This window comes from Manduca sexta, chromosome 27 (assembly GCF_014839805.1).
Source record: "Manduca sexta isolate Smith_Timp_Sample1 chromosome 27, JHU_Msex_v1.0, whole genome shotgun sequence".
Taxonomy (NCBI): Eukaryota; Metazoa; Arthropoda; class Insecta; order Lepidoptera; family Sphingidae; genus Manduca; species Manduca sexta.
Window position 1 is genome coordinate 3,768,698 of NC_051141.1, and position 19,053 is coordinate 3,787,750.

Consider the following 19,053-nt stretch of genomic DNA (forward strand, 5'->3'; position numbering starts at 1 on the left):
CACTACGCTGACCTAATGCGGATTGGTAGACTTCACACACCTTCGAAATTCCTATAGAGAACTTCTCAGATGTGCAGGTTTCTTCACGATGTTTTCTTTCGCCGTTAAAGCGAACGATAAATTCACAAAGAATACACACATGATTTTTTTAGAAAATTCAGAGGTGTGTGCCCTTGGTATTTGAACCTGTGGACTCGTTTCGGCAGTCCGTTCCACGCCCAACTAGGCTATTGCCGTTAAATATGTATATAATACCGGATATAAATTAAATGAGTATTAAAATGCTACAAAATACACAAATAGAAATAACTATAATATGATAATATACCTTTTGTTTACATAAAATATTGAAATTCCATTTAGATTTGATAATTAGTCATTCCTTTCCTAACACGACCATTACCGTCCAGGTCATTTTTACGTGAAATGGATAATAATGAATTGGAGAGAAATGAGTATTTGGCATATATTTATAAATTATTCCAATTAAGTCTATGCCAAAAATCTGAGAAAATTTATATAATACGGTGCCATAGTAGCGTTAAATATTAGAGAACTTAGAAAGCTTAAAAAAATTGCAAACCTTAAAAATCACTGGATGGCAATGACAGCTAAACGTTGACAAAATCTTCTTGACTGCACAAAATGGTAAGTAATTTTTTTTTTCGGAACGACATACCGCTTAACCGGCGGAGGTTTGGCGACGAATGCCCCTTTGCAAGCCGCGTGGGTTAAGCTAGTCCCTCTACAGGTTCGAATTTGAGAGATATATTGACATCCGACAGTGCGGATAGGAATGCACTTTTGGGTTTGACAAAATTTTTAATATCGATTATCGCGAAGTTGCAATCATTGTTTTAAGTAAACTGTGTTAAATATATATTCTTTGAAAGCTTGTTTATAAACAATAAACTTTTTTTCTGGTAATTTATCGTGATAAATGGTAGTAATATTTTTTTTTATTCTTGGTGAGACGTTTTGTAAACGGAGAAAAATGAGATTTGGACATGTTTTTCTTCAGTAACTTTTTTATACTGAGACATAGCTCCATGTAATTCGGTGACATTAAGCCTTCATTAGGTAGGAATATATCCCATCGGTTTTAAAGTAAAATCCAGAAATATAAAAGTTATAACATCGGAAAGGTAATTTGAACGAAACATGAGAACGACTCACTTTCTTGTTTCAATTTTTTAATTATACACAGTACTCAATAGTTTTAATAAAATCTTAGTCCGCACTTTAATTAATTAACTAGTATAAGGGCGCAAAGTTTAGGAATACATTGTAGTTTTTGTTTGTTTATAGTTTGTTATAGTTAGTTTTCGATTGTAATCAGTTTTGCGTCTTAAGGTTATAGCTTAAGGTCCATTTTTCATACATTTTGTTTCACCTTTAATCTGGGTAACTAAACAAGTATTGACAAGTAAAGAATTTAAATTCACGTCTAGTTAGTGATTAGTTCTCGCAGTTGAAAGAAAAACGTAAAAATAATTAATATGCATGGATATTTCGGCCTTTAAAATTTAATACGACGAAATTTAATAAAAATAAAATAAACTGTGTCAAAGAAAACAATCAGTGAATTGCCTATTTTTATTTTATCTTTCATCAAAAGTGACGCGACTCAATAAATATTTGTAAACATTTAGATATTTTAGTATGTGTGTGTGCTAAATATATTATGCTCATAAGGACCGCATTATCCTAATATGCTTAGGGCCTCTAATAGGTGAAAGACGGCCCTGTCCATCCCTGTCGGTGGTAGATTAGGTATACAATCAGATCTGTTTAATTTCTTGGATAAACTCATGACTGCCTTGGCTGTATCGCGTGAGCGGTGCGACCACTATTCACTGCAAGGTTGTACAAGTGTACAACCTATATTATTAGGTACTTACCTACATGCGTGATGTAATTAATCTAGTCATAATTCAAAATAGAGATAAAATTTTCGCTATACCAATTACCAATGTTGTAAGGAACGAATAAGGATATGACAAAATAATAGCATACTGTTGAATCTTATATTTATTAATAAATCAATATAATATTTAGTAGCGATTGGCTATACTAAAACATGCTAGGATAATTTAGGATATGATCCGTGTTAAGAAAATAAATGCTCAGTATTGTAATTGATATAGAATGCTAAATAAATACGAATGCATAGAAACGGAAATCTACACAATATTAATTTCCATACAAAATCTTCCACTCCATACATTATAATAACCAAAAGCGTTCAAAACGTGTTTGATTCCAGTCACCGATGATCTAGTCTTTGAGTTCAACTTTATTTTGTATACAAAAGTACAACCTTGGCCTTAGATCATCTCACGTGAGTTATCACACAAATTTTAAACTACTATAAGCACACAATTATAATAGTTGTAATATAATATATTTAATACTTTAACACTAAAGTATTATAAAATATTCCAAGTAATTTATCTGTATGCATCGCCGTGGTACTAGATGCGCGAAAATGCACCCTTCATCGGCCTACTTCGCTGTTAGACACCTCCCAACTCTGCGCTAAAGACTCATTCCGTTATTCAATCGAATGAGTACTCTGAATCACGCCAAATTTCAAGTTTCTATCTATCGCAGTTACCAAAAAATTTTGCATCAAAAATTCTTCACGTCGCTGCTCATTATGATTTTAATAAAACATAAAACTGACTTCCAAGAGAGCTAAAAATTTGAAATTTGGTATATTTATATTGGTATCTTTATACAATACTGATATATGAAAAAATCTAAAGTGAAAATAAAAAGATTCAGAAGAATATAATTAGAATAGACAAAGAACGTTTATTACAAAAAAAAATTATGTGATCTGCAGATGTTCAAAATTGTACTGCAATGGGAAATTTCATTAACATGAGCTCACAGCAATTATAATTTTATTACAAAATGGTATGACGTTTTTTTATTACGGGGAAATATCTAATTTCTATTTAAAAAATAAAATACTATTACAAGTCCTTTTCGTAATTATAATGCAATTTATACCTGGATCGATGTACATTTATTGTAATATTTTTATTTAGTTCTTTCGCGACCGATCCGAAGGATCCGAAGAAAGGATCCGAAGCGCACGTCATCAACATAAAAATAATTGAAATTTCAACACATAAATCCCAAAGCTTTACGATTTCCAATAAAAACTTGGATAATTTTATAAATATACTTATAAAAAAATTAACCATTTCATATTTTACCTTATACTAAATTGATAAATGAAAGCCCATCAAAAAATTCTGTAAAAAATAAAAAAAAATGACCAATTTGCATGCTTTGCTTTCAGACTTCCCTAATCCATGTAACTTTATTCTTCTATGAAGTCAGCCAGTTTTTACAGAATAGTTTCTGATGGGATTATAGAGTACATACTTTAGGTAAAAATTGGTGCAAGATTTAATGTTAAGGTGCAACGCAGACAACCACTGGCATATTATTATTGTAGTTAACAAAAATATAATAAAAATAACTTAAAGATTTTAAACTACACATACATTAGGTCTGGCGGAAGTATACTGGAGTCGCCCTAAAATCAGGCACCGATTATCGGACTAACTTCGGAAAAGGCGGTCGTCTGCGTTCCGCCTAAAACACACAGGTTTTCTCTTTTATATTAGCATTGTCTGTGGAGTATTATCGTGCTACATTCCTTATAAAATTGTGTGAAACCACTCACTGTGCGTTTTATAATGACAAGTTTTTATAATGATTATTAGCATTACGCATATAATGTTGCGTAAAAACTCACCTATATGAAGTTTACATACAAAGAGTATACAGTATATAATATACGTAAAGAAGCACGAAGGGGATGCACATATCACCTCCTCTCACTCCATATAACATTATAAACAGCTTTTTGTCTTCTTAGTAAAAACTCTATACAAATGTGTATCAATAATGACCGACGCGGAATTCAAATAATACTAAAAAGCAAATCCTGTGAATTGATGGGTAAACGTCGTATAACGTAGAGAATGGTTAAAGTAAACTCAGTGTAACCACGCCTTCGTCAGTCCACAGTTCATAGCGGGTATTGTGCATAAAACAAGACCGTGTCACAGTACAATCTTGCTGGCAGTGCCATTATTCATTTTCAATTGACAGGTCAGTTACAATTCACTGATATACTAATCAACGATTATGTCTCGTTATAAATTAAAATTATTTTCTATACAAAAGATTATACAGGATAAAAATACCTTAACTCAAATGAGCACTTATAGTAATTATTATAGTAATTATAGTCATGAATAAGACAACTGCTTGCACATTTGTTGGTTGCTGACGATGCTCACTTAAAATCCACTTTATAGTGGCTGTAATATTCATTATTTTTAAGTATGGCATAATGTTTAATAATTATAAGTTTTATAAAAATAAGTTGAATATTACAGTTTTTGGGTGGTATGGTAAAAGACAGCGCTCAAAGTGAGTTGGTGGAACACCACTCAACCACATTACAAAAGGGTACATTTCTTTTTCCTGGCCGGCTCCGGCGGCTCTAGGGCTGCGAGTATGGCTTCGTCGAACACATTCTTCAAACCTTTCTGTAAAGCACATGCATATTCCCATTACTCATAGGGTTCCACACTTGAAATGCAGAATAATATCAATGTTGAGCTATTAATTGCACCTTATATGAATGAAGTTTAATTGTTTATAATAAATTTAACCCCAAAGATGCTTCAAATTATGGTAAAAGTAACATAATCTTTTATGTAGTTTATTCCCATCAAGTGGACTGAATAAGAAACAAGTGAAATTGTAATAACATAATTTCACATCTATAAAGATTTTACTCATACCTAATTAATAAATATTTTTTTGAAATGTTGGCGATAATTAAGCTTTCAACAATTCGGCAGCTTTATCTATGTAGTAAGATGTTCACCCAACTGACTCCATTAACCCTGCTTGCTCAGATTAATTGGATATAATTAATAAACATTCTCACCTGTGTCAATGCGGAACACTCAACATATTTAACAGCCTTCAGTTCCTTTGCAAGCTTCTCCCCTTGTTCCAATGACACCGGCTTTTGCTTAATCTTGGCCAGCTTCTCCATTGTGGCGGGGTCATCTCTCAAATCTATCTGTGTTCCCACTAGAAGGAATGGTGTCTTCTGCTGATGATGAGTTATTTCTGGTACCCACTGGAATTCATTCAGACCATTATGAAATTGGTACAAAATGTTTAATATGAATACAATAGACATTGTATAATGTGTGTATATAGATTCTAAGGTATGGAAGGTATGTATCAATTATACTGTATGTGCCAGTAAATCGGGTCAAAGGAAATTGAATCCACGCTTCCAAACAAATCCACCAATTTCTAAATTGAGATTAATACATTGCTGTTAAGCATTAGCATGTTTTAAGCAAATCTGTACATTACAGTAATTAATCTTGCATATTTTACACACAATGTTCTTTTACCTTTTCTTTAACATTTTCAAAGGAACTAGGACTCACTACACTGAAGCAGACGAGAAAAACATCTGTTTGAGGATAACTCAATGGTCTTAGCCTGTCATAATCTTCCTGACCTGCAACAAACATATTTGTGGACCCATCAATAATAGTATAATTAAAGCAAATATAATATTGTTAATTCAACATAAACAGTTAAATGAAATGAGACTTCAGTAACATGATTTAAACTTCATTTTGCCAAATGGTTTCAAACTACATACTTATAAAATATTAAAGCTGACTACAAAAATACAAAATTGTTCGGCATCTCAACTTGTTATAAATAAATCCATAAATGTTGCTCGAATTTAAAAAATCAGATTTACATAATTGACTTGTATTCAATTATAATAATGCCCTTATGTTTGTTATTAAGCAATGACATTAACAATGTACTTACCAGCAGTATCAAAGAGACCCAGAGTGTAAGGCTCTCCACCAATCATGACTGTGACCGCATAGTTATCAAATACGGTGGGCACATATTCAGAAGGAAACTTATTAGTTGTGTAGCTGATCAGCAGACAAGTTTTACCCACGGCACCATCACCCACCACAACACACTTGATTGTTTGCATTGTAACCAAATTTTATTTCAAAACAAATTAATGGAAGCTACTTTTGGATCGGCAAATTATTCTGACCATAGCAACCTCGACAAAATACAGTGGCCTGAAACAATACAAAGGAAACTTGTATTAAAATTATAGAATGTTTATAAAATTTGTGACATAGATATCAATTTCTTTTTATATAACAGATTACTATCAGCATATAATAACAAGGATAAAATAGCACTTAAAACAATTAATTGCTATTTTATATTAACAATTTTTGCAGAACACATGAAATTGAACACATGAGAGTATTACATCCTTTTATTAGCCTACAATACTAGCTAAACATGAGCAGGATGTGAGGGCATTATATTCAAATTACATGACAACTGTAGAGGAAAATATGTCTTACTGACATTCCCAGAATTTCCAGAAAGACACATGGCTACAATAGTGTTAAAAGTACAATACCCAATAAATTATAACATCTATTGTGCAAGCTGTGAGCAGAATTTAATATATTAGTATTTTTAAACATTGCCTTGTGGATTTTCTGCAGGGTTCTTAAAGGGCGAAAATGTTTTTTCCAAATTCAAACAACAACAAAAGTTATATTGAATTAAAATGTTGACATTTACTGTATGTATCTACTGAATAACTATCACTGTAGATGCATTAACATTTGTTGAAGGAAAATTGTTTGATTGATCATAACAAAGGCATAACAATGTGTCACCAACACTGTCATGTTGGCTACAAAATGAATTAAAACAATATTTATAAACTACAAAGAATAATTCAAAACATGCTCACATGTTTATGTTACAGAGTCAGAGATAATGTAATGCTACGTGCAGCGCCTGTTATTGTATAGAGAATTCCCCACTGATGTATTTTTGTCATTGTTATGTATAGCATTATTAAAGGTCAACTTAGGGAAAACTATATTAAGCAATGGAATTTTCTTAGATACTGGAACACACAATATCCATAACTACATCATCACATATATTGTATAAGCATATGCATGTGAATAATAATCAACTTACAACAAAAAATATTATAAATGTAAGAAATCTAATATATATTATTGAAGCAATAACCAATGCACAATTTATAATAAAAGAAAGTAACAAATTAATATAGGAATGGTCTATGTAATATGCATTCGCCAATGAATATAATCTAAATCATGCAATTCGCTAGAGCTGTGATAGCAAATCATTAACAAACATTAAATATTAGTGATCTTGAACCAATTGTAGGCATATTTTTTTGCATTACTAATAAATGTCATATGCCTGAATGTTAAACTATAAATATTGATATGATTTTAATCAACATAATTTTGTAATGTTCCATTAATTTTACAATATGCAAATATATAAATCAAGTTTTTATATTTGGTAATACATACCAGACTCAAACTGACAATGTTTTAAATATTTAATACTGATTCTACATTAGAATGTGACAGTGTCACTAAAATAACACACTATTTCAACTATAACAGATAATGCTCTACATAATCTTAAGCTTCAATGTGTTATTTTTCAAATACTTTACGAAAACGTCAGCCACAAGTATCTACAAAGGAGTAAACCAATTTACAAAGTAGTTAAAAACTCCATTAACACACACATTACTCAGGTTGACATCGAGCGCATAGGGCGCAGTACCGCACGATACGTAATCAACGCATACCTCGCATAGCAAATAAAATGTCAAGCGCACTACAAAATAGAGCACGTACTAAAATAACAGGACGATGACCCTAAATATTATAATGTAAATACGACGCTGCTGTGGCTTATAAAACCGTCTAAATAGGTAACGAGCAGATCTAGCGCAACACGGCGGTCGGCGTCGCGGCAGGGTGTGTATGTCTATTGCCTACAACGACTCATCGGTGCCTCCTCGTCCCTAGCGCTCTTACTGTTTTTCACTCACGTTCACATTCGCCAGCGGAAATAGCCATCCAGGCCACCCAAATGTAATCTTACATCAACAAAAGTACTTTTCTTACATTTCACATTAAATTATCTGGATATTTCTTCTATTTTTTACATAATCACGTCACAATAAATTTTGACGTCCATTTTGTGTCGGGTCCGGACGTAAGTTTATTATTCTCATATTATGAACTACTATCAAGCATGGAATTAGTATAACTTACCTTGTAATGTTGCAGCAATTACAAAACAAAGATTTATACAATTTCACCACGTTTTATTATAGTTGAAAATTACAGACTGCACGTAGCGGGTTGGGTCATTGACGGTGACGCCATTGATTGGTTAGTGTTGCACTAAGTTGAAACTGAAAGTTGATTACGATTTCCGAGCAAATCAAAGAGTAATCGATTTCACAAACTAAGTATAAATTATTGATTTTTACCATTGATTTTCTTACAGTAGTTTTCTTTTTAATTAATGATTATGATGGTGGTTCAATTATATATTTTACTGTCTTGGTTTTTACCACTAATACATTAGTATAGATCCAATTATTTAAAAACCTTTGTGATTGATTATTCCAATAAAGATACCGATGAAATATCCCTTGTTTTAATATGCCTCTCAAATCTCGTATTGAATCAGTAAATTCCGTGTTGAAGTATAATCATATTTAACTATTTGTATTATACATATTTTTTGTGGCAATCGTTAAATATTTTGCCAATTTCATGTTAAAAATTGAAATATCACATAGATCGCAATCGATATTTTTTTATTCAAATAGTTGGTAAGTATATCATAGCAAATAATGCAACTATTTCCAAAACCTCAACCAAAACTGCATACATTATAATTCTCTTTACTACATACCATAGATTACTCAAACTGTGTTGCTATATTTTCAAAACCAGAACTATTTTTTTTTATTTTGATTTTCCCTTTATTATTGGGAAGGCAAAGGGTTCTAGCCCATACAGCCTCGTCATTAATAAACCAGAACTATATTAGTTCTTGATATTATTTTATTGCTTGGTTAAGGTGACAGAAATTGATTGATTTGATTTGAAAAAGATGTATACACATTGACTGCATACTCATTCATGCATTTAAAATTTACAAGGTTGTCACCTCAGATTGTTACCAATTTTCGCGTAACTTTTTAATACTAGCAGTCACGTGATATTGTCGATTTCAAAATATCGCGAAACGAAAACGTTATTTCAGAGAAGTACAGTTCATTACTCAAATTACAATTTATGTAAATGATTAACAATAGCAACTAATAAATTTAAACTCAAAATGACTGGTTCTGAATAATACATTTTTAGTGACAAAACATTTTTACTAATTTATGACTAAATGTAAAAATAACATTGTTCGAGTCCCTTGCGTTTGAGATTAAAATGATGTAATTTTCAAGTTTAGATTATACTCAAATAAATTAACTACTTACAAAATGGAGTTTCAAATTAATTTAATTGTGCATATCTTTTTCAGTATCCAATTGCACATGGCAATACGATGTACTACCAATACATTTTTGTAAAATAATGTCTTTCAAGAATCTTTAAAATGAATAATTTACTCAAAACTATCGATAACTAAAATATATCACATCCCTGGGATAATTAAAATGACAATATTATTATGTGTATTTTGAATTTTATTTGTTGAAATTTCTGAATTAAATGAAAGAGCTCAAACTTTATGTGGAAACTGTAATTGATGTAAATAACATAATTTAAATAACTTATTATATTACGATTGGAATAGCATTCAAATTCTGCCTATAAACTCACCTGTAAAATGTCACCAACTCAAACGTATTTTATTTCCTGCTGTGCTCAACGCAAATTCCGAGAAGGAGTCGACACATACTTAGATTTTTAAATATTAAGTATATATTATTATGAAAATAAGACTAATTTAAATATTTATCGTCTATGATACGTTAGACGCTTTGGTAGAACAAATAAATTTTGATGATGTGACATTTCGAAATATATCGTTTAAGAATCTTATATTTTTAATTTAGATGCATAATTTTAGCCAAATGTATCCATATTGACATTTGTGGGAATTTTAGGGATAATTCTGAGAAATATTAGGTTAAACTAAAAAATTAAGCGGAAACACTGGTTTGAAGTTTTGATTTGACCGCTTCAAGTGATGAAAAGCTGGCCGCCGCCGGCGGAAGTTATATTGTTTTAAATTCAGAATTTTAGTTTTTTGGGATCGCATTTTTCTTATTCTTGGAGTTGATAGCTACTGTCAACTTGTTCTACCACATAGATACGTATTCTGCACTTCACTGCACTTTTTAAAAAAATAGGAATAACTTTAACCTGTTGTGAAGATGATGTATTTAGGAGATCCATTTCCGAATTTTACTGCTAATACAACTGATGGTGAAATAAATTTTCATGATTGGCTTGGAGATTCGTAAGTACTATTACATTAAAATTTTTGAATAAGGCTTTTGTACGAAAGTCCTGGCTAATAAGTATTAACTTTATTTACTATTTTAAGTCTAGTGGAACACACTTACTCAATGTTCTATTTTACGATAAATAATTACTTACATGTCGTAATTGAATAATTTCAGATGGGGCATCCTCTTTTCCCACCCATCTGACTTTACTCCAGTGTGCACAACAGAGCTGTCTCGGGTGCTCAACCTTCTGCCAGAGTTTTTGAAACGTAACACCAAAGTGATTGGCTTGTCTTGTGATACCGTCTCCTCACATTTGGAGTGGTGTAAAGACATCAAGAGTTATGCTGGTGAGTTGTATTGTAGTACAATAGAATATTTCATACATTTTTTATATATTGATAGCACAATGCGACTCACTCTTAAATGAGTAGCACATATGCTTAAGTATATGTGAAACTATGCATTTATATAAAATAACTTAATAAAATGAGCAAAAATATAGAGAATTAATTTGTTACTTTCATATAAATTATATTGAATTCAATGTCATTTATATTTAAACAGATGTTCAATATTATAAGAATTTTGTGTTGTAAATATATTATAGTGTGTTTATTCAGCTTAATTTTATTCACATAGGTGTTTATGTTCCATTATCATGCTGTAGTTTTTTTAAAGTTTGACAACCAAGAACACATGTATAGTGATGATGAGTTAAGGTGGTATGTATATTTTATATCTTGTAAACATTTGTCTACATTGTCTTTTTGACTGGGATAGTATAGTTTTCCATATGGAACATGATAGTAATAGAGATTACTTAATATCTGCTCATCTGGCTAATCTTTGAAAGGATGTTTAATCTTTAATGATGTAATATTGGTTTTATCCCAGAAATTTGCATAATATGTACAGTTCAGAGCATATACATACTGAATAATAATGTAAATTTGTTGAATTCAGACTCTGATGTTTTAATTACCTAGTGATTGTCTACTGGTTAAAATTAAGGCATACACTGTCTTACTTATAAACTTGTTTTAAGAGGTGATTAACAATTCCTTAACTAGCTGTTAAAAACATCACCAGTTTCCCTAGTTTATTTTATACTGGGTATCTGTATTGGTAGTAAATTTATCACGTTAGTTAGTTCTCGCAGTTGAAAGAAAATGTAAAATAATTAATAATCATGGATATTTCGGCCTTTAAAATTTAATATGACGAAATTTTAAAGGCAGAAATATCCATGATTATTAATTATTTTTACATTTTTCTTCAACTGCGAGAACTAATCACTAACTAGACGTGAATTTAAATTCTTTACTTGCCAATACTTGTTTAGTTACCCAGATTAAAGCCGAAACAAAATGTATGAAAATGGACCTTGAGCTACCACCTTAAGAGGCAAGATGGTGGATTTTGACTAACAGCTGATTGAGTAAATTTGTGTTTTAACTAAGCATACCTTTGCAATGTTTTTATAAGTAAGACTGAATAATTTGTACAATAAATCATAAATTTTATTTTTATACACTATATGAACTGTAAAAATGCCAAATCTCAATCCTCAAAGGAACAAAGTTATTTCTTCACACAGATGAAAACTATTCACAATTTACTGAATAATTTTATTTTATTATCGGTTAGCATATAGCTCAATGAATTACAAAAATAGTTTTATCGAAATTCTTGAAGTTTAGGAGGCCACTTGCAAAATCTCAGTAGCCATGTGGCTCGGGGCTGCAATTTGAGTATTATTTTGTTGTGTCCTTCTAAAGATGATTTTAATATTATAATTATTCAATTTCCAGGATGTAATGAAGATGAGCCATTCCCTTACCCAATAATAGAAGACAAAAACAGAGAAATTGCCATGAAGTTGGGTATGATTGACAAGGATGAGTTGGACCATGTTGGAATGCCGCTTTCTGCACGAGCTGTGTTTATCGTAGACCCTAACAAGAAGTACAGATTGTCGTTCCTGTACCCAGCCACCACTGGAAGGAATTTTGAGTGAGTTTCTAAAATACTAGCTTTTGAGATTTTTTTTTATAAATTAAGGAGAACCAATATTTTAACAATCGTGAGAGTATTATTAATATCATTAATGCAGGTTGCAGACAGTAAACTGAGAAAATTGCACACAGCGCATAGCTTTGTTTATATAATTTGTGGTATACATATAAGTATTAAATTATTTTAGCTATGCATTGTAAGGTAACTTGGTCAAATTTCCGTATGAAACCTGCAAAATTGATTTCTTATGTTTACGTGAATGTTAGACATTGAAATTAAATTTTTACCACCTGTCAAGTGTCACATACCTGTACAAGAACCGGGAGTATACAAAATAGATTGCAACTGTAGCCTCTCTTATATCGGGCAAACAAATCCTCGCCAAAGAACACTGATTCCTGCCTAGGATGATTCGCGAGGCTATTGAAATTAAAAAACATCCTAATTTCAATAGGGAAGATGGTTGAAAGCTTGCACAAGCCTGGGATCCAGTTCTACATTTAATTAAATCGGAGCCCAAAAGACCGGCTGCCAGACTTCAAGACACTGTGAGCTCATTCCGCGTAGATCGGACCACCAACAGTTAAAATTTTAAAAAGTGGTATAATTGTAAAATGTAGGTAGATATTTTAACTTTGACTTTACGGATGAACAACACCTCAGTCCCCCCCGTGACCATGAAAGCTGCAGTCTTCGAAACGTCGGGAGAAAATAAAATACTAAAACCGCGATAGAATCCGAAAATTAGTTTAATTAATATTATATTTTATGTTTACGGGACATTGAAGACCAAATTCATCGAAAATCCGGGAGAAAATGTTACATTAAAAAAACCGCGACATAAGCCGAAAATAATTTTATTTCTATGTCTGCATAATTACTTTACGAGCTTTAACAAAATTTGAATATTAAGTAATAATAAGTTATTGTCCTCTCAGCTAGATTTTCTTAGCTTTATTCCGCTGACATGGTTCCTTTGTATAAGGGTACGCAACTGTTACATAATTTATCCAGACAATTGACTGCAATTTATATTACTAATATTTGTCAATTTGATTTCGTTTTGGCAAAACTGTGTGTTCAATAAAATGAAATGGTAACCTGAGAAAGGGTAAAAGTTGTTTTGCTTCAAAATTAACATCCCAATCTCACCAACCGCATCAACTATCTATCATGTGCGTCAGCTTGGCAAGTCGGCGTCAGCAGCAAGGAGGCCAGTGGGCCATGTCTTATGATCTCAAGACAAATGTTTACACCACCGTTTCTATTATAATTGGTGTTTAATTTCTTGTATGCGACAGTCCGTTTGGCTTTATGTATGCATATTTAATACATATTATGGAAGGTTGTCTGTGTTGTACGCTATGGCGGATTTGTCAATAAGCCGGTGAGCGACATACTTATAATCGGATATTTTTGTTCTGTCGCCCCAAAATAGGCACAGACAAAAATAGGCAAGCACATGCGTGGCGGCATAAACTGAGTGGCCTGTACTAGAAAGGAATAAATTCGGCTTTGGTTTACGCAATGCCGCGTTACTAGACATTAACACAACTAGTTAATAAAGAGCGTGATACTCATCAAATGACTTGCTCGTTTCGTTATTTAATTGTATAAAAATAATAAAGTAATAATTGTTATTGCGTTCGACTTATGGACACGTTTAGCTGTAATTATAACCATTCATTGCAAACAAGATCCAATAAAGAGGAAAATATATCCAATTATAATCTAGAACGACACAAGAATGAAGTCCCATTAGAACTGATTGAATTATTTTGAACACGTTAGAACATTCACGCAAGAAACACTTTTCTAAGTTGATAATTACATAGAATGTCCCCATACTATATCTAGGTTACATTGTTAAACAAATATCATCTGGTCTAGCAAACGTACACGTAACAAAACATTATATATACAGAATAGCTTTTGCCCGCGGCTCCGTCTGCGTCATAGATTTTTCGGGTTGAAGTTTACTGTTATAAAAGTCACACTATGTATTTTCCTGGGATAGAATATTATCAAATATGTTCTGCCCAGGGTCGTTTATCTCCATAAACAAACAAACTCTTCAGCTTTATATAATAGTATAGAATACAATGTGAATTTTTGAGAAAAAAAGTTTTTTCATAAAGACAAGTCCAAGTGACGCGGCCAAGTTTGGCAACGGACGGATTGTCGATGGAGCAGCCAGGTACTAGAGTGGAGACTGACATTAAGTGGTAGTGTATTGTAGGTCGCATTGCTGCACAATGGACCGACGAAATGAAATAGGCGGCGCATAGCGGATGGAAGCCGGCTGGTCAAGTTTCTGGTGCTTGACGCTCACTTGCGGGGTCTAATTTTAGCAGTAGCTGGCGATAGGTTGATTGAACATTGAACAGTGGTAGCTGTCTTACTGCGCCATCTCATAAATCCACTCAGTATAATTAGATATTATTGGACTTATCGCGATGTATTCAGTGTAGTAACACACGACAATATAAAATTATTTACCATCATTACCTAATTTTAATATTCATTAATCTTCATTATTATATTTATTCCAATTTCAGTGAGATTCTTCGTGCGCTGGACTCTCTGCAGCTAACGGACAAAGCCAAAGTAGCGACACCTGTGGACTGGAAGGTACTAAATACTAAATTTATTTATTCCGTAAATAATAAGCTACTATTTTGTAAAGATACGTATATGTTATGTAGTTATATATTTTTCGATATGACTAAAATAGTTTTATTAGACTCGTGGATATCTGAGTTAAAAAATCCCTTTTTTTATACAAGATCGTATTACCCGTCTCATTCCACCATTTCTTATCTTGGTATTTTAGGTGGGAGATTCTCATTACGTTGTGTTTTTTTAATGTGCCTGTTTAAATTGTTTACTTTATATCAAGATGGGCGATGACTGCATGGTGTTGCCGACTCTTCCAGAAGACCAGGTGAAAAAAGTGTTCCCGCAAGGAGTGACTGTAGTACCGCTGCCCTCTGGGAAGTGCTATCTCAGGAAGACTCCTTGCCCTAAGGTCTAAAATGCATTGGCAATTTCATGTTATGTTTGTGTTTAAAACGGTCCTTGTGCCTTGTTATTTTTTTAATAAAGTGTATTCTTATACAAAAATGTTTTATTCAAATTTTTAATAAAATTATACGTAGGTATACATGCAGTATCTACGTAAATTTTCGACGTCGAAAAATAGTAAAAAAATATTATTTACTATTATTTTATATCCATAAATCTTAATCTTTCTCGCCGCAACTTAATTATTGGGACTGATTTTAGTGTTCCTTACCTCAAAAGGGTCCCCTTTTAGGATGGCTTTGTTTTCCGTTTGTCAAGACACTGTTTTCCAGGAACGCGAAGATGTATAAAGTTTAAAATTATACTGAAGTGTAGACCCCAGTATACATGTTTGTACAGCTAAGAGATTGTAGAGTGCTTCTTATTGTTCTGTAGTCTTGTATGTCAATGCAATCCAAAGATATGCGATCAAAAGATGTGTCCATGTTGAATATTTTGGCATAATTTAAGATTTCAGAACCTTTGTGAATCAGAATAAAAAAACCTCTAGAGGGGTATTTACTTCCCGTTCGCACCGAATCAGAGAAATTTGTAAATATGTACTTTAAATTAAAGTAAATTCGTTTTTTTTTTGTATTAAAGTCTTTAATACAAAAAAAACGTATTTACTATTACAAACTTGCAGATGAGTGCATTTTTTTTGCCAATTTCCTATTAATTTGTAAAAGTGTAACCATGATTGGTATGTGGTTTAACAGTGATTCCTAGTACCTATCTACTTTGTAATATGTACCTTTAGAGGTTTGATTTTACAATCATCACTTTATTTTATTATAATGAGTTCACAAACAATTGTTACACTAAATAAAAATACAAATATACATTTGCAGTTATTAAAATAAGTGTATAAAATAATTTGGCCAAGTATTCTACGGAGAACAGCCTCACTTTGCCCTAATCGTTGATGTCTCATTCTCTCCGTCACCGGTTTGAGGCGAGGTTCGTAACTCGTTAGTGGGTTGCTCTCAGCATGGTTGCTTAATTTTCAAGGGTTGCAAAAGTTTGGAATTTTATGTGATACATGTGATGCACGCGGCTTCGCCTGCGTGAAAATCTTTCTCGGCGCAGCTCTATAACCCTACGCAACGCTAGCGCCATCTATTGAAAACTTAAATTGAAAAATTGCCCTCTTTCGTTGTGTCTGTATTTGAACATGATAAACAAAAAATTGAAGGAAATAGTTTGATGCCTTGATGTTTTGATACTGAGGCGAAGCCGGGACCGGTCGGTAGTAAAATATACTTTTTTACCACTCAGCAGCTTGTATGTGCTGTTTGTTAACCGACTTTAACAAAGAGGAGGTGGTTATCAATTCAACATGTAATTTCATAACTCGGTTTTCTATGAACCGATTTGGAATACTCATTTTGTTCTTAACAATATATCTCCAGTTTGGTTTCATAAAATGTTGCTTTTTTCTGATGTTTTTAGATATGTTTTTGTCCTAGGTTTAGTTTACTTTACTTCTTACATACTTATATATGGAGTATAAAACCTTTTTTCTTTTTAGGGCAGAAAGAGGTGTAACACCACAGCGCGATAGGCGTAACGCGTGCTCAATACAACTGTGCCATTGATACAATCTATTGTTTACTACAAAAAAGAAAAAAATAAATACTTTTTAACAAAAAATTATACCGCCTCCAAAAACCACTAAAAACCAAAAAATAATTTAACATTACCTATTTCTCCAAAATTGGTAACTAATATAATAGATTTGGTTGTTTTTGAAGGCGGTTTAATTTTTTGCTAGAAGTTTTTTTGAGTTCGACTCTGCACACACTCCGACAAAAATAGTGTACATTTTCACTGTTCGTATTGTTTGCAGTTTAAATTCTAAAGGTTTGCCTACTGTCGTGCCCTCTCAATCTTTGCGCTCGAACAGATAGAATACTTGTGCAAAATCGGCTATAGTGCCTCATTACATTGAATAAATTCTTCGGGATAAATATTTATACTAAAACAGGTCAATGTCAGTTTAACGACCGTCAAAATTATTTTGTTAAAAGGTACAGAGGAAATTCGAACAGTAAGATAGGGCACAGAATAGTTACGAATCAAACGCTCATCATGCCTTTGAACGATGGGGTATGCAGAAGTGCGAAATTGACCAAACCCTGTTGCCACATCGGGCACGTTTTACAGATTCCGAGCTGATACTGTTTTATTTATACCTGTTGGATAACTTAGCTATTGCAAAAAAAGTGTATTATGTCGATAGTACATAGTCGATGATGCCATCAGACATAATTAGATATCGCTGAATGATTAATCGGTCGGCGTCTCCAGCGTCTTTGGTAGAGTGCAGAGAATTTTATCACGATAGCACCCGCTTGTAGGGATCGCTTAATAGGAGCCGTCGCAGTCGCGGGGATTCTGACGAGTCTGTCGCAGTAGGTACTAGGGGTGCCAGATTTTTTTTCAGCCGATAAGAGACGCATTTTTGAATGGGTAAAAAAATACATGATTTCAGTTTTTTACCCGGAACAAATAAGAAATAAAATTAATTTGTGACTTTTTTTTATTATATTTCTTTTTTCGACGATCGAGTCAGTTTTAACATAATATTTTTATTCGTTTTAAACTTATTTGTAATAATCAATACAATTATATTCGTAATTAAAAACGGGCATCAACTCGCTTTTTATTAAACTTATTAAAAACCCAGTCTGTATTGAAACTTGTGCAAAAATGCGAACGTTGCGTGCGTGAGACTTGTCAATCGTAGATCGATCGATTAATGGGACAGAGTCAGTCACACCGGAACATTTTAAACTGTGCCTAAGATACGACACGTCCCGGTAAATACGTCTGGCAACGCTAGTAGGTACCCTAAATATTTATTTTGTACAGAGACGTAGATAATAGATATACAGAGCCACATGTGAAGCAAATACGGGTAGAAAAGTGTATGAGAAATAAAGTGATTATGCGGACAGAAATTATTTTTCTAGAAAATCGAAGATTTTTTGAATGTCAAGTAAAGGGCAGAGATTTTGCGTTCATTGATCATCTTGAACAGTATATATTTTCCATATTGTTGGAAGCATTTTTCCACTTCGGCCCTAACATTGAAAACTGTCGCGGTTGGACAAAACAGTGGTTAACCTCTCCTTGGAGTACTCACTATTATGGATCTGTTCCGTTTAATAGGACGAACATTTACCGAACTATTTTAATATTATTTTGTTGATTGGGTGGCAAATTCCAAAAATAACAATGCTATTACGTAGTGGTTAACATAAATCAAAGACAAGAAAAAATTAATTATGGGTATAACATTTAAAGATGATATTTAGTTTGCGTTTCCAAAGTCATGCGTGGGAGTTGGATACCTATTCGATGTATTTATAAGACGTATAACATTAATGTGTTTGAGCTAAAGGGCGCCGACACGAGCGAGGCCGGCACCGGCGGAACGGTCCATCGCCGCTGCAGAGTGGAGCGCACTGTAGGCAGTAGTCTGCGGTGAAAGCCCACACTTTCATCGTAGTGGGGCG

The 19,053-nt window shown here is 32.8% G+C and overlaps 2 protein-coding genes across 3 annotated transcripts; one reads left to right on the forward strand and one right to left on the reverse strand.

Annotated features, from left to right (window-relative positions):
- Positions 1-2,013: 2,013 nt before the first annotated feature.
- Positions 2,014-8,459, reverse strand: LOC115444866 (cdc42 homolog). Of its 2 annotated transcripts, none has more exons than XM_037443877.1 (5): positions 8,238-8,459; positions 5,905-6,176; positions 5,469-5,578; positions 4,985-5,182; positions 2,014-4,577 (listed from the first exon to the last, which is right to left on the reverse strand). In XM_037443877.1, exons 2-5 carry the CDS (start codon positions 6,080-6,082, stop codon positions 4,488-4,490), a joined length of 576 nt encoding a protein of 191 aa, XP_037299774.1. In that variant the 5' UTR covers positions 6,083-6,176; positions 8,238-8,459; the 3' UTR covers positions 2,014-4,487. The 2 variants fall into 2 exon arrangements, with proteins under 2 accessions (XP_037299774.1, XP_037299775.1); XM_037443878.1 differs by lacking the exon at positions 8,238-8,459 and adding an exon at positions 6,875-7,033.
- A 1,550-nt stretch (positions 8,460-10,009) lies between these two features.
- On the forward strand, positions 10,010-15,592 carry LOC115444867 (peroxiredoxin-6). Its single transcript, XM_030170820.2, has 5 exons — positions 10,010-10,461; positions 10,625-10,800; positions 12,265-12,466; positions 15,028-15,100; positions 15,369-15,592. The coding sequence occupies exons 1-5, from the start codon at positions 10,376-10,378 to the stop codon at positions 15,501-15,503; spliced, it is 672 nt and encodes a 223-aa protein (XP_030026680.1). The 5' UTR covers positions 10,010-10,375; the 3' UTR covers positions 15,504-15,592.
- Positions 15,593-19,053: the final 3,461 nt, after the last annotated feature.

Coding starts and splice junctions, on each gene's coding strand:
- LOC115444867 (XM_030170820.2), top strand. CDS start 10,376: ATGATGTATTTAGGAGATCCATTTCCGAATTTTACTGCTAATACAACT. Junction 12,467..15,027: donor ACCACTGGAAGGAATTTTGA/GTGAGTTTCTAA, acceptor TTCCAATTTCAG/TGAGATTCTTCGTGCGCTGG. Junction 15,101..15,368: donor CGACACCTGTGGACTGGAAG/GTACTAAATACT, acceptor CTTTATATCAAG/ATGGGCGATGACTGCATGGT.
- LOC115444866 (XM_037443877.1), bottom strand. CDS start 6,082: ATGCAAACAATCAAGTGTGTTGTGGTGGGTGATGGTGCCGTGGGTAAA. Junction 5,579..5,904: donor GGGTCTCTTTGATACTGCTG/GTAAGTACATTG, acceptor TGTTTGTTGCAG/GTCAGGAAGATTATGACAGG. Junction 4,578..4,984: donor AGTGTTCCGCATTGACACAG/GTGAGAATGTTT, acceptor TGTGCTTTACAG/AAAGGTTTGAAGAATGTGTT.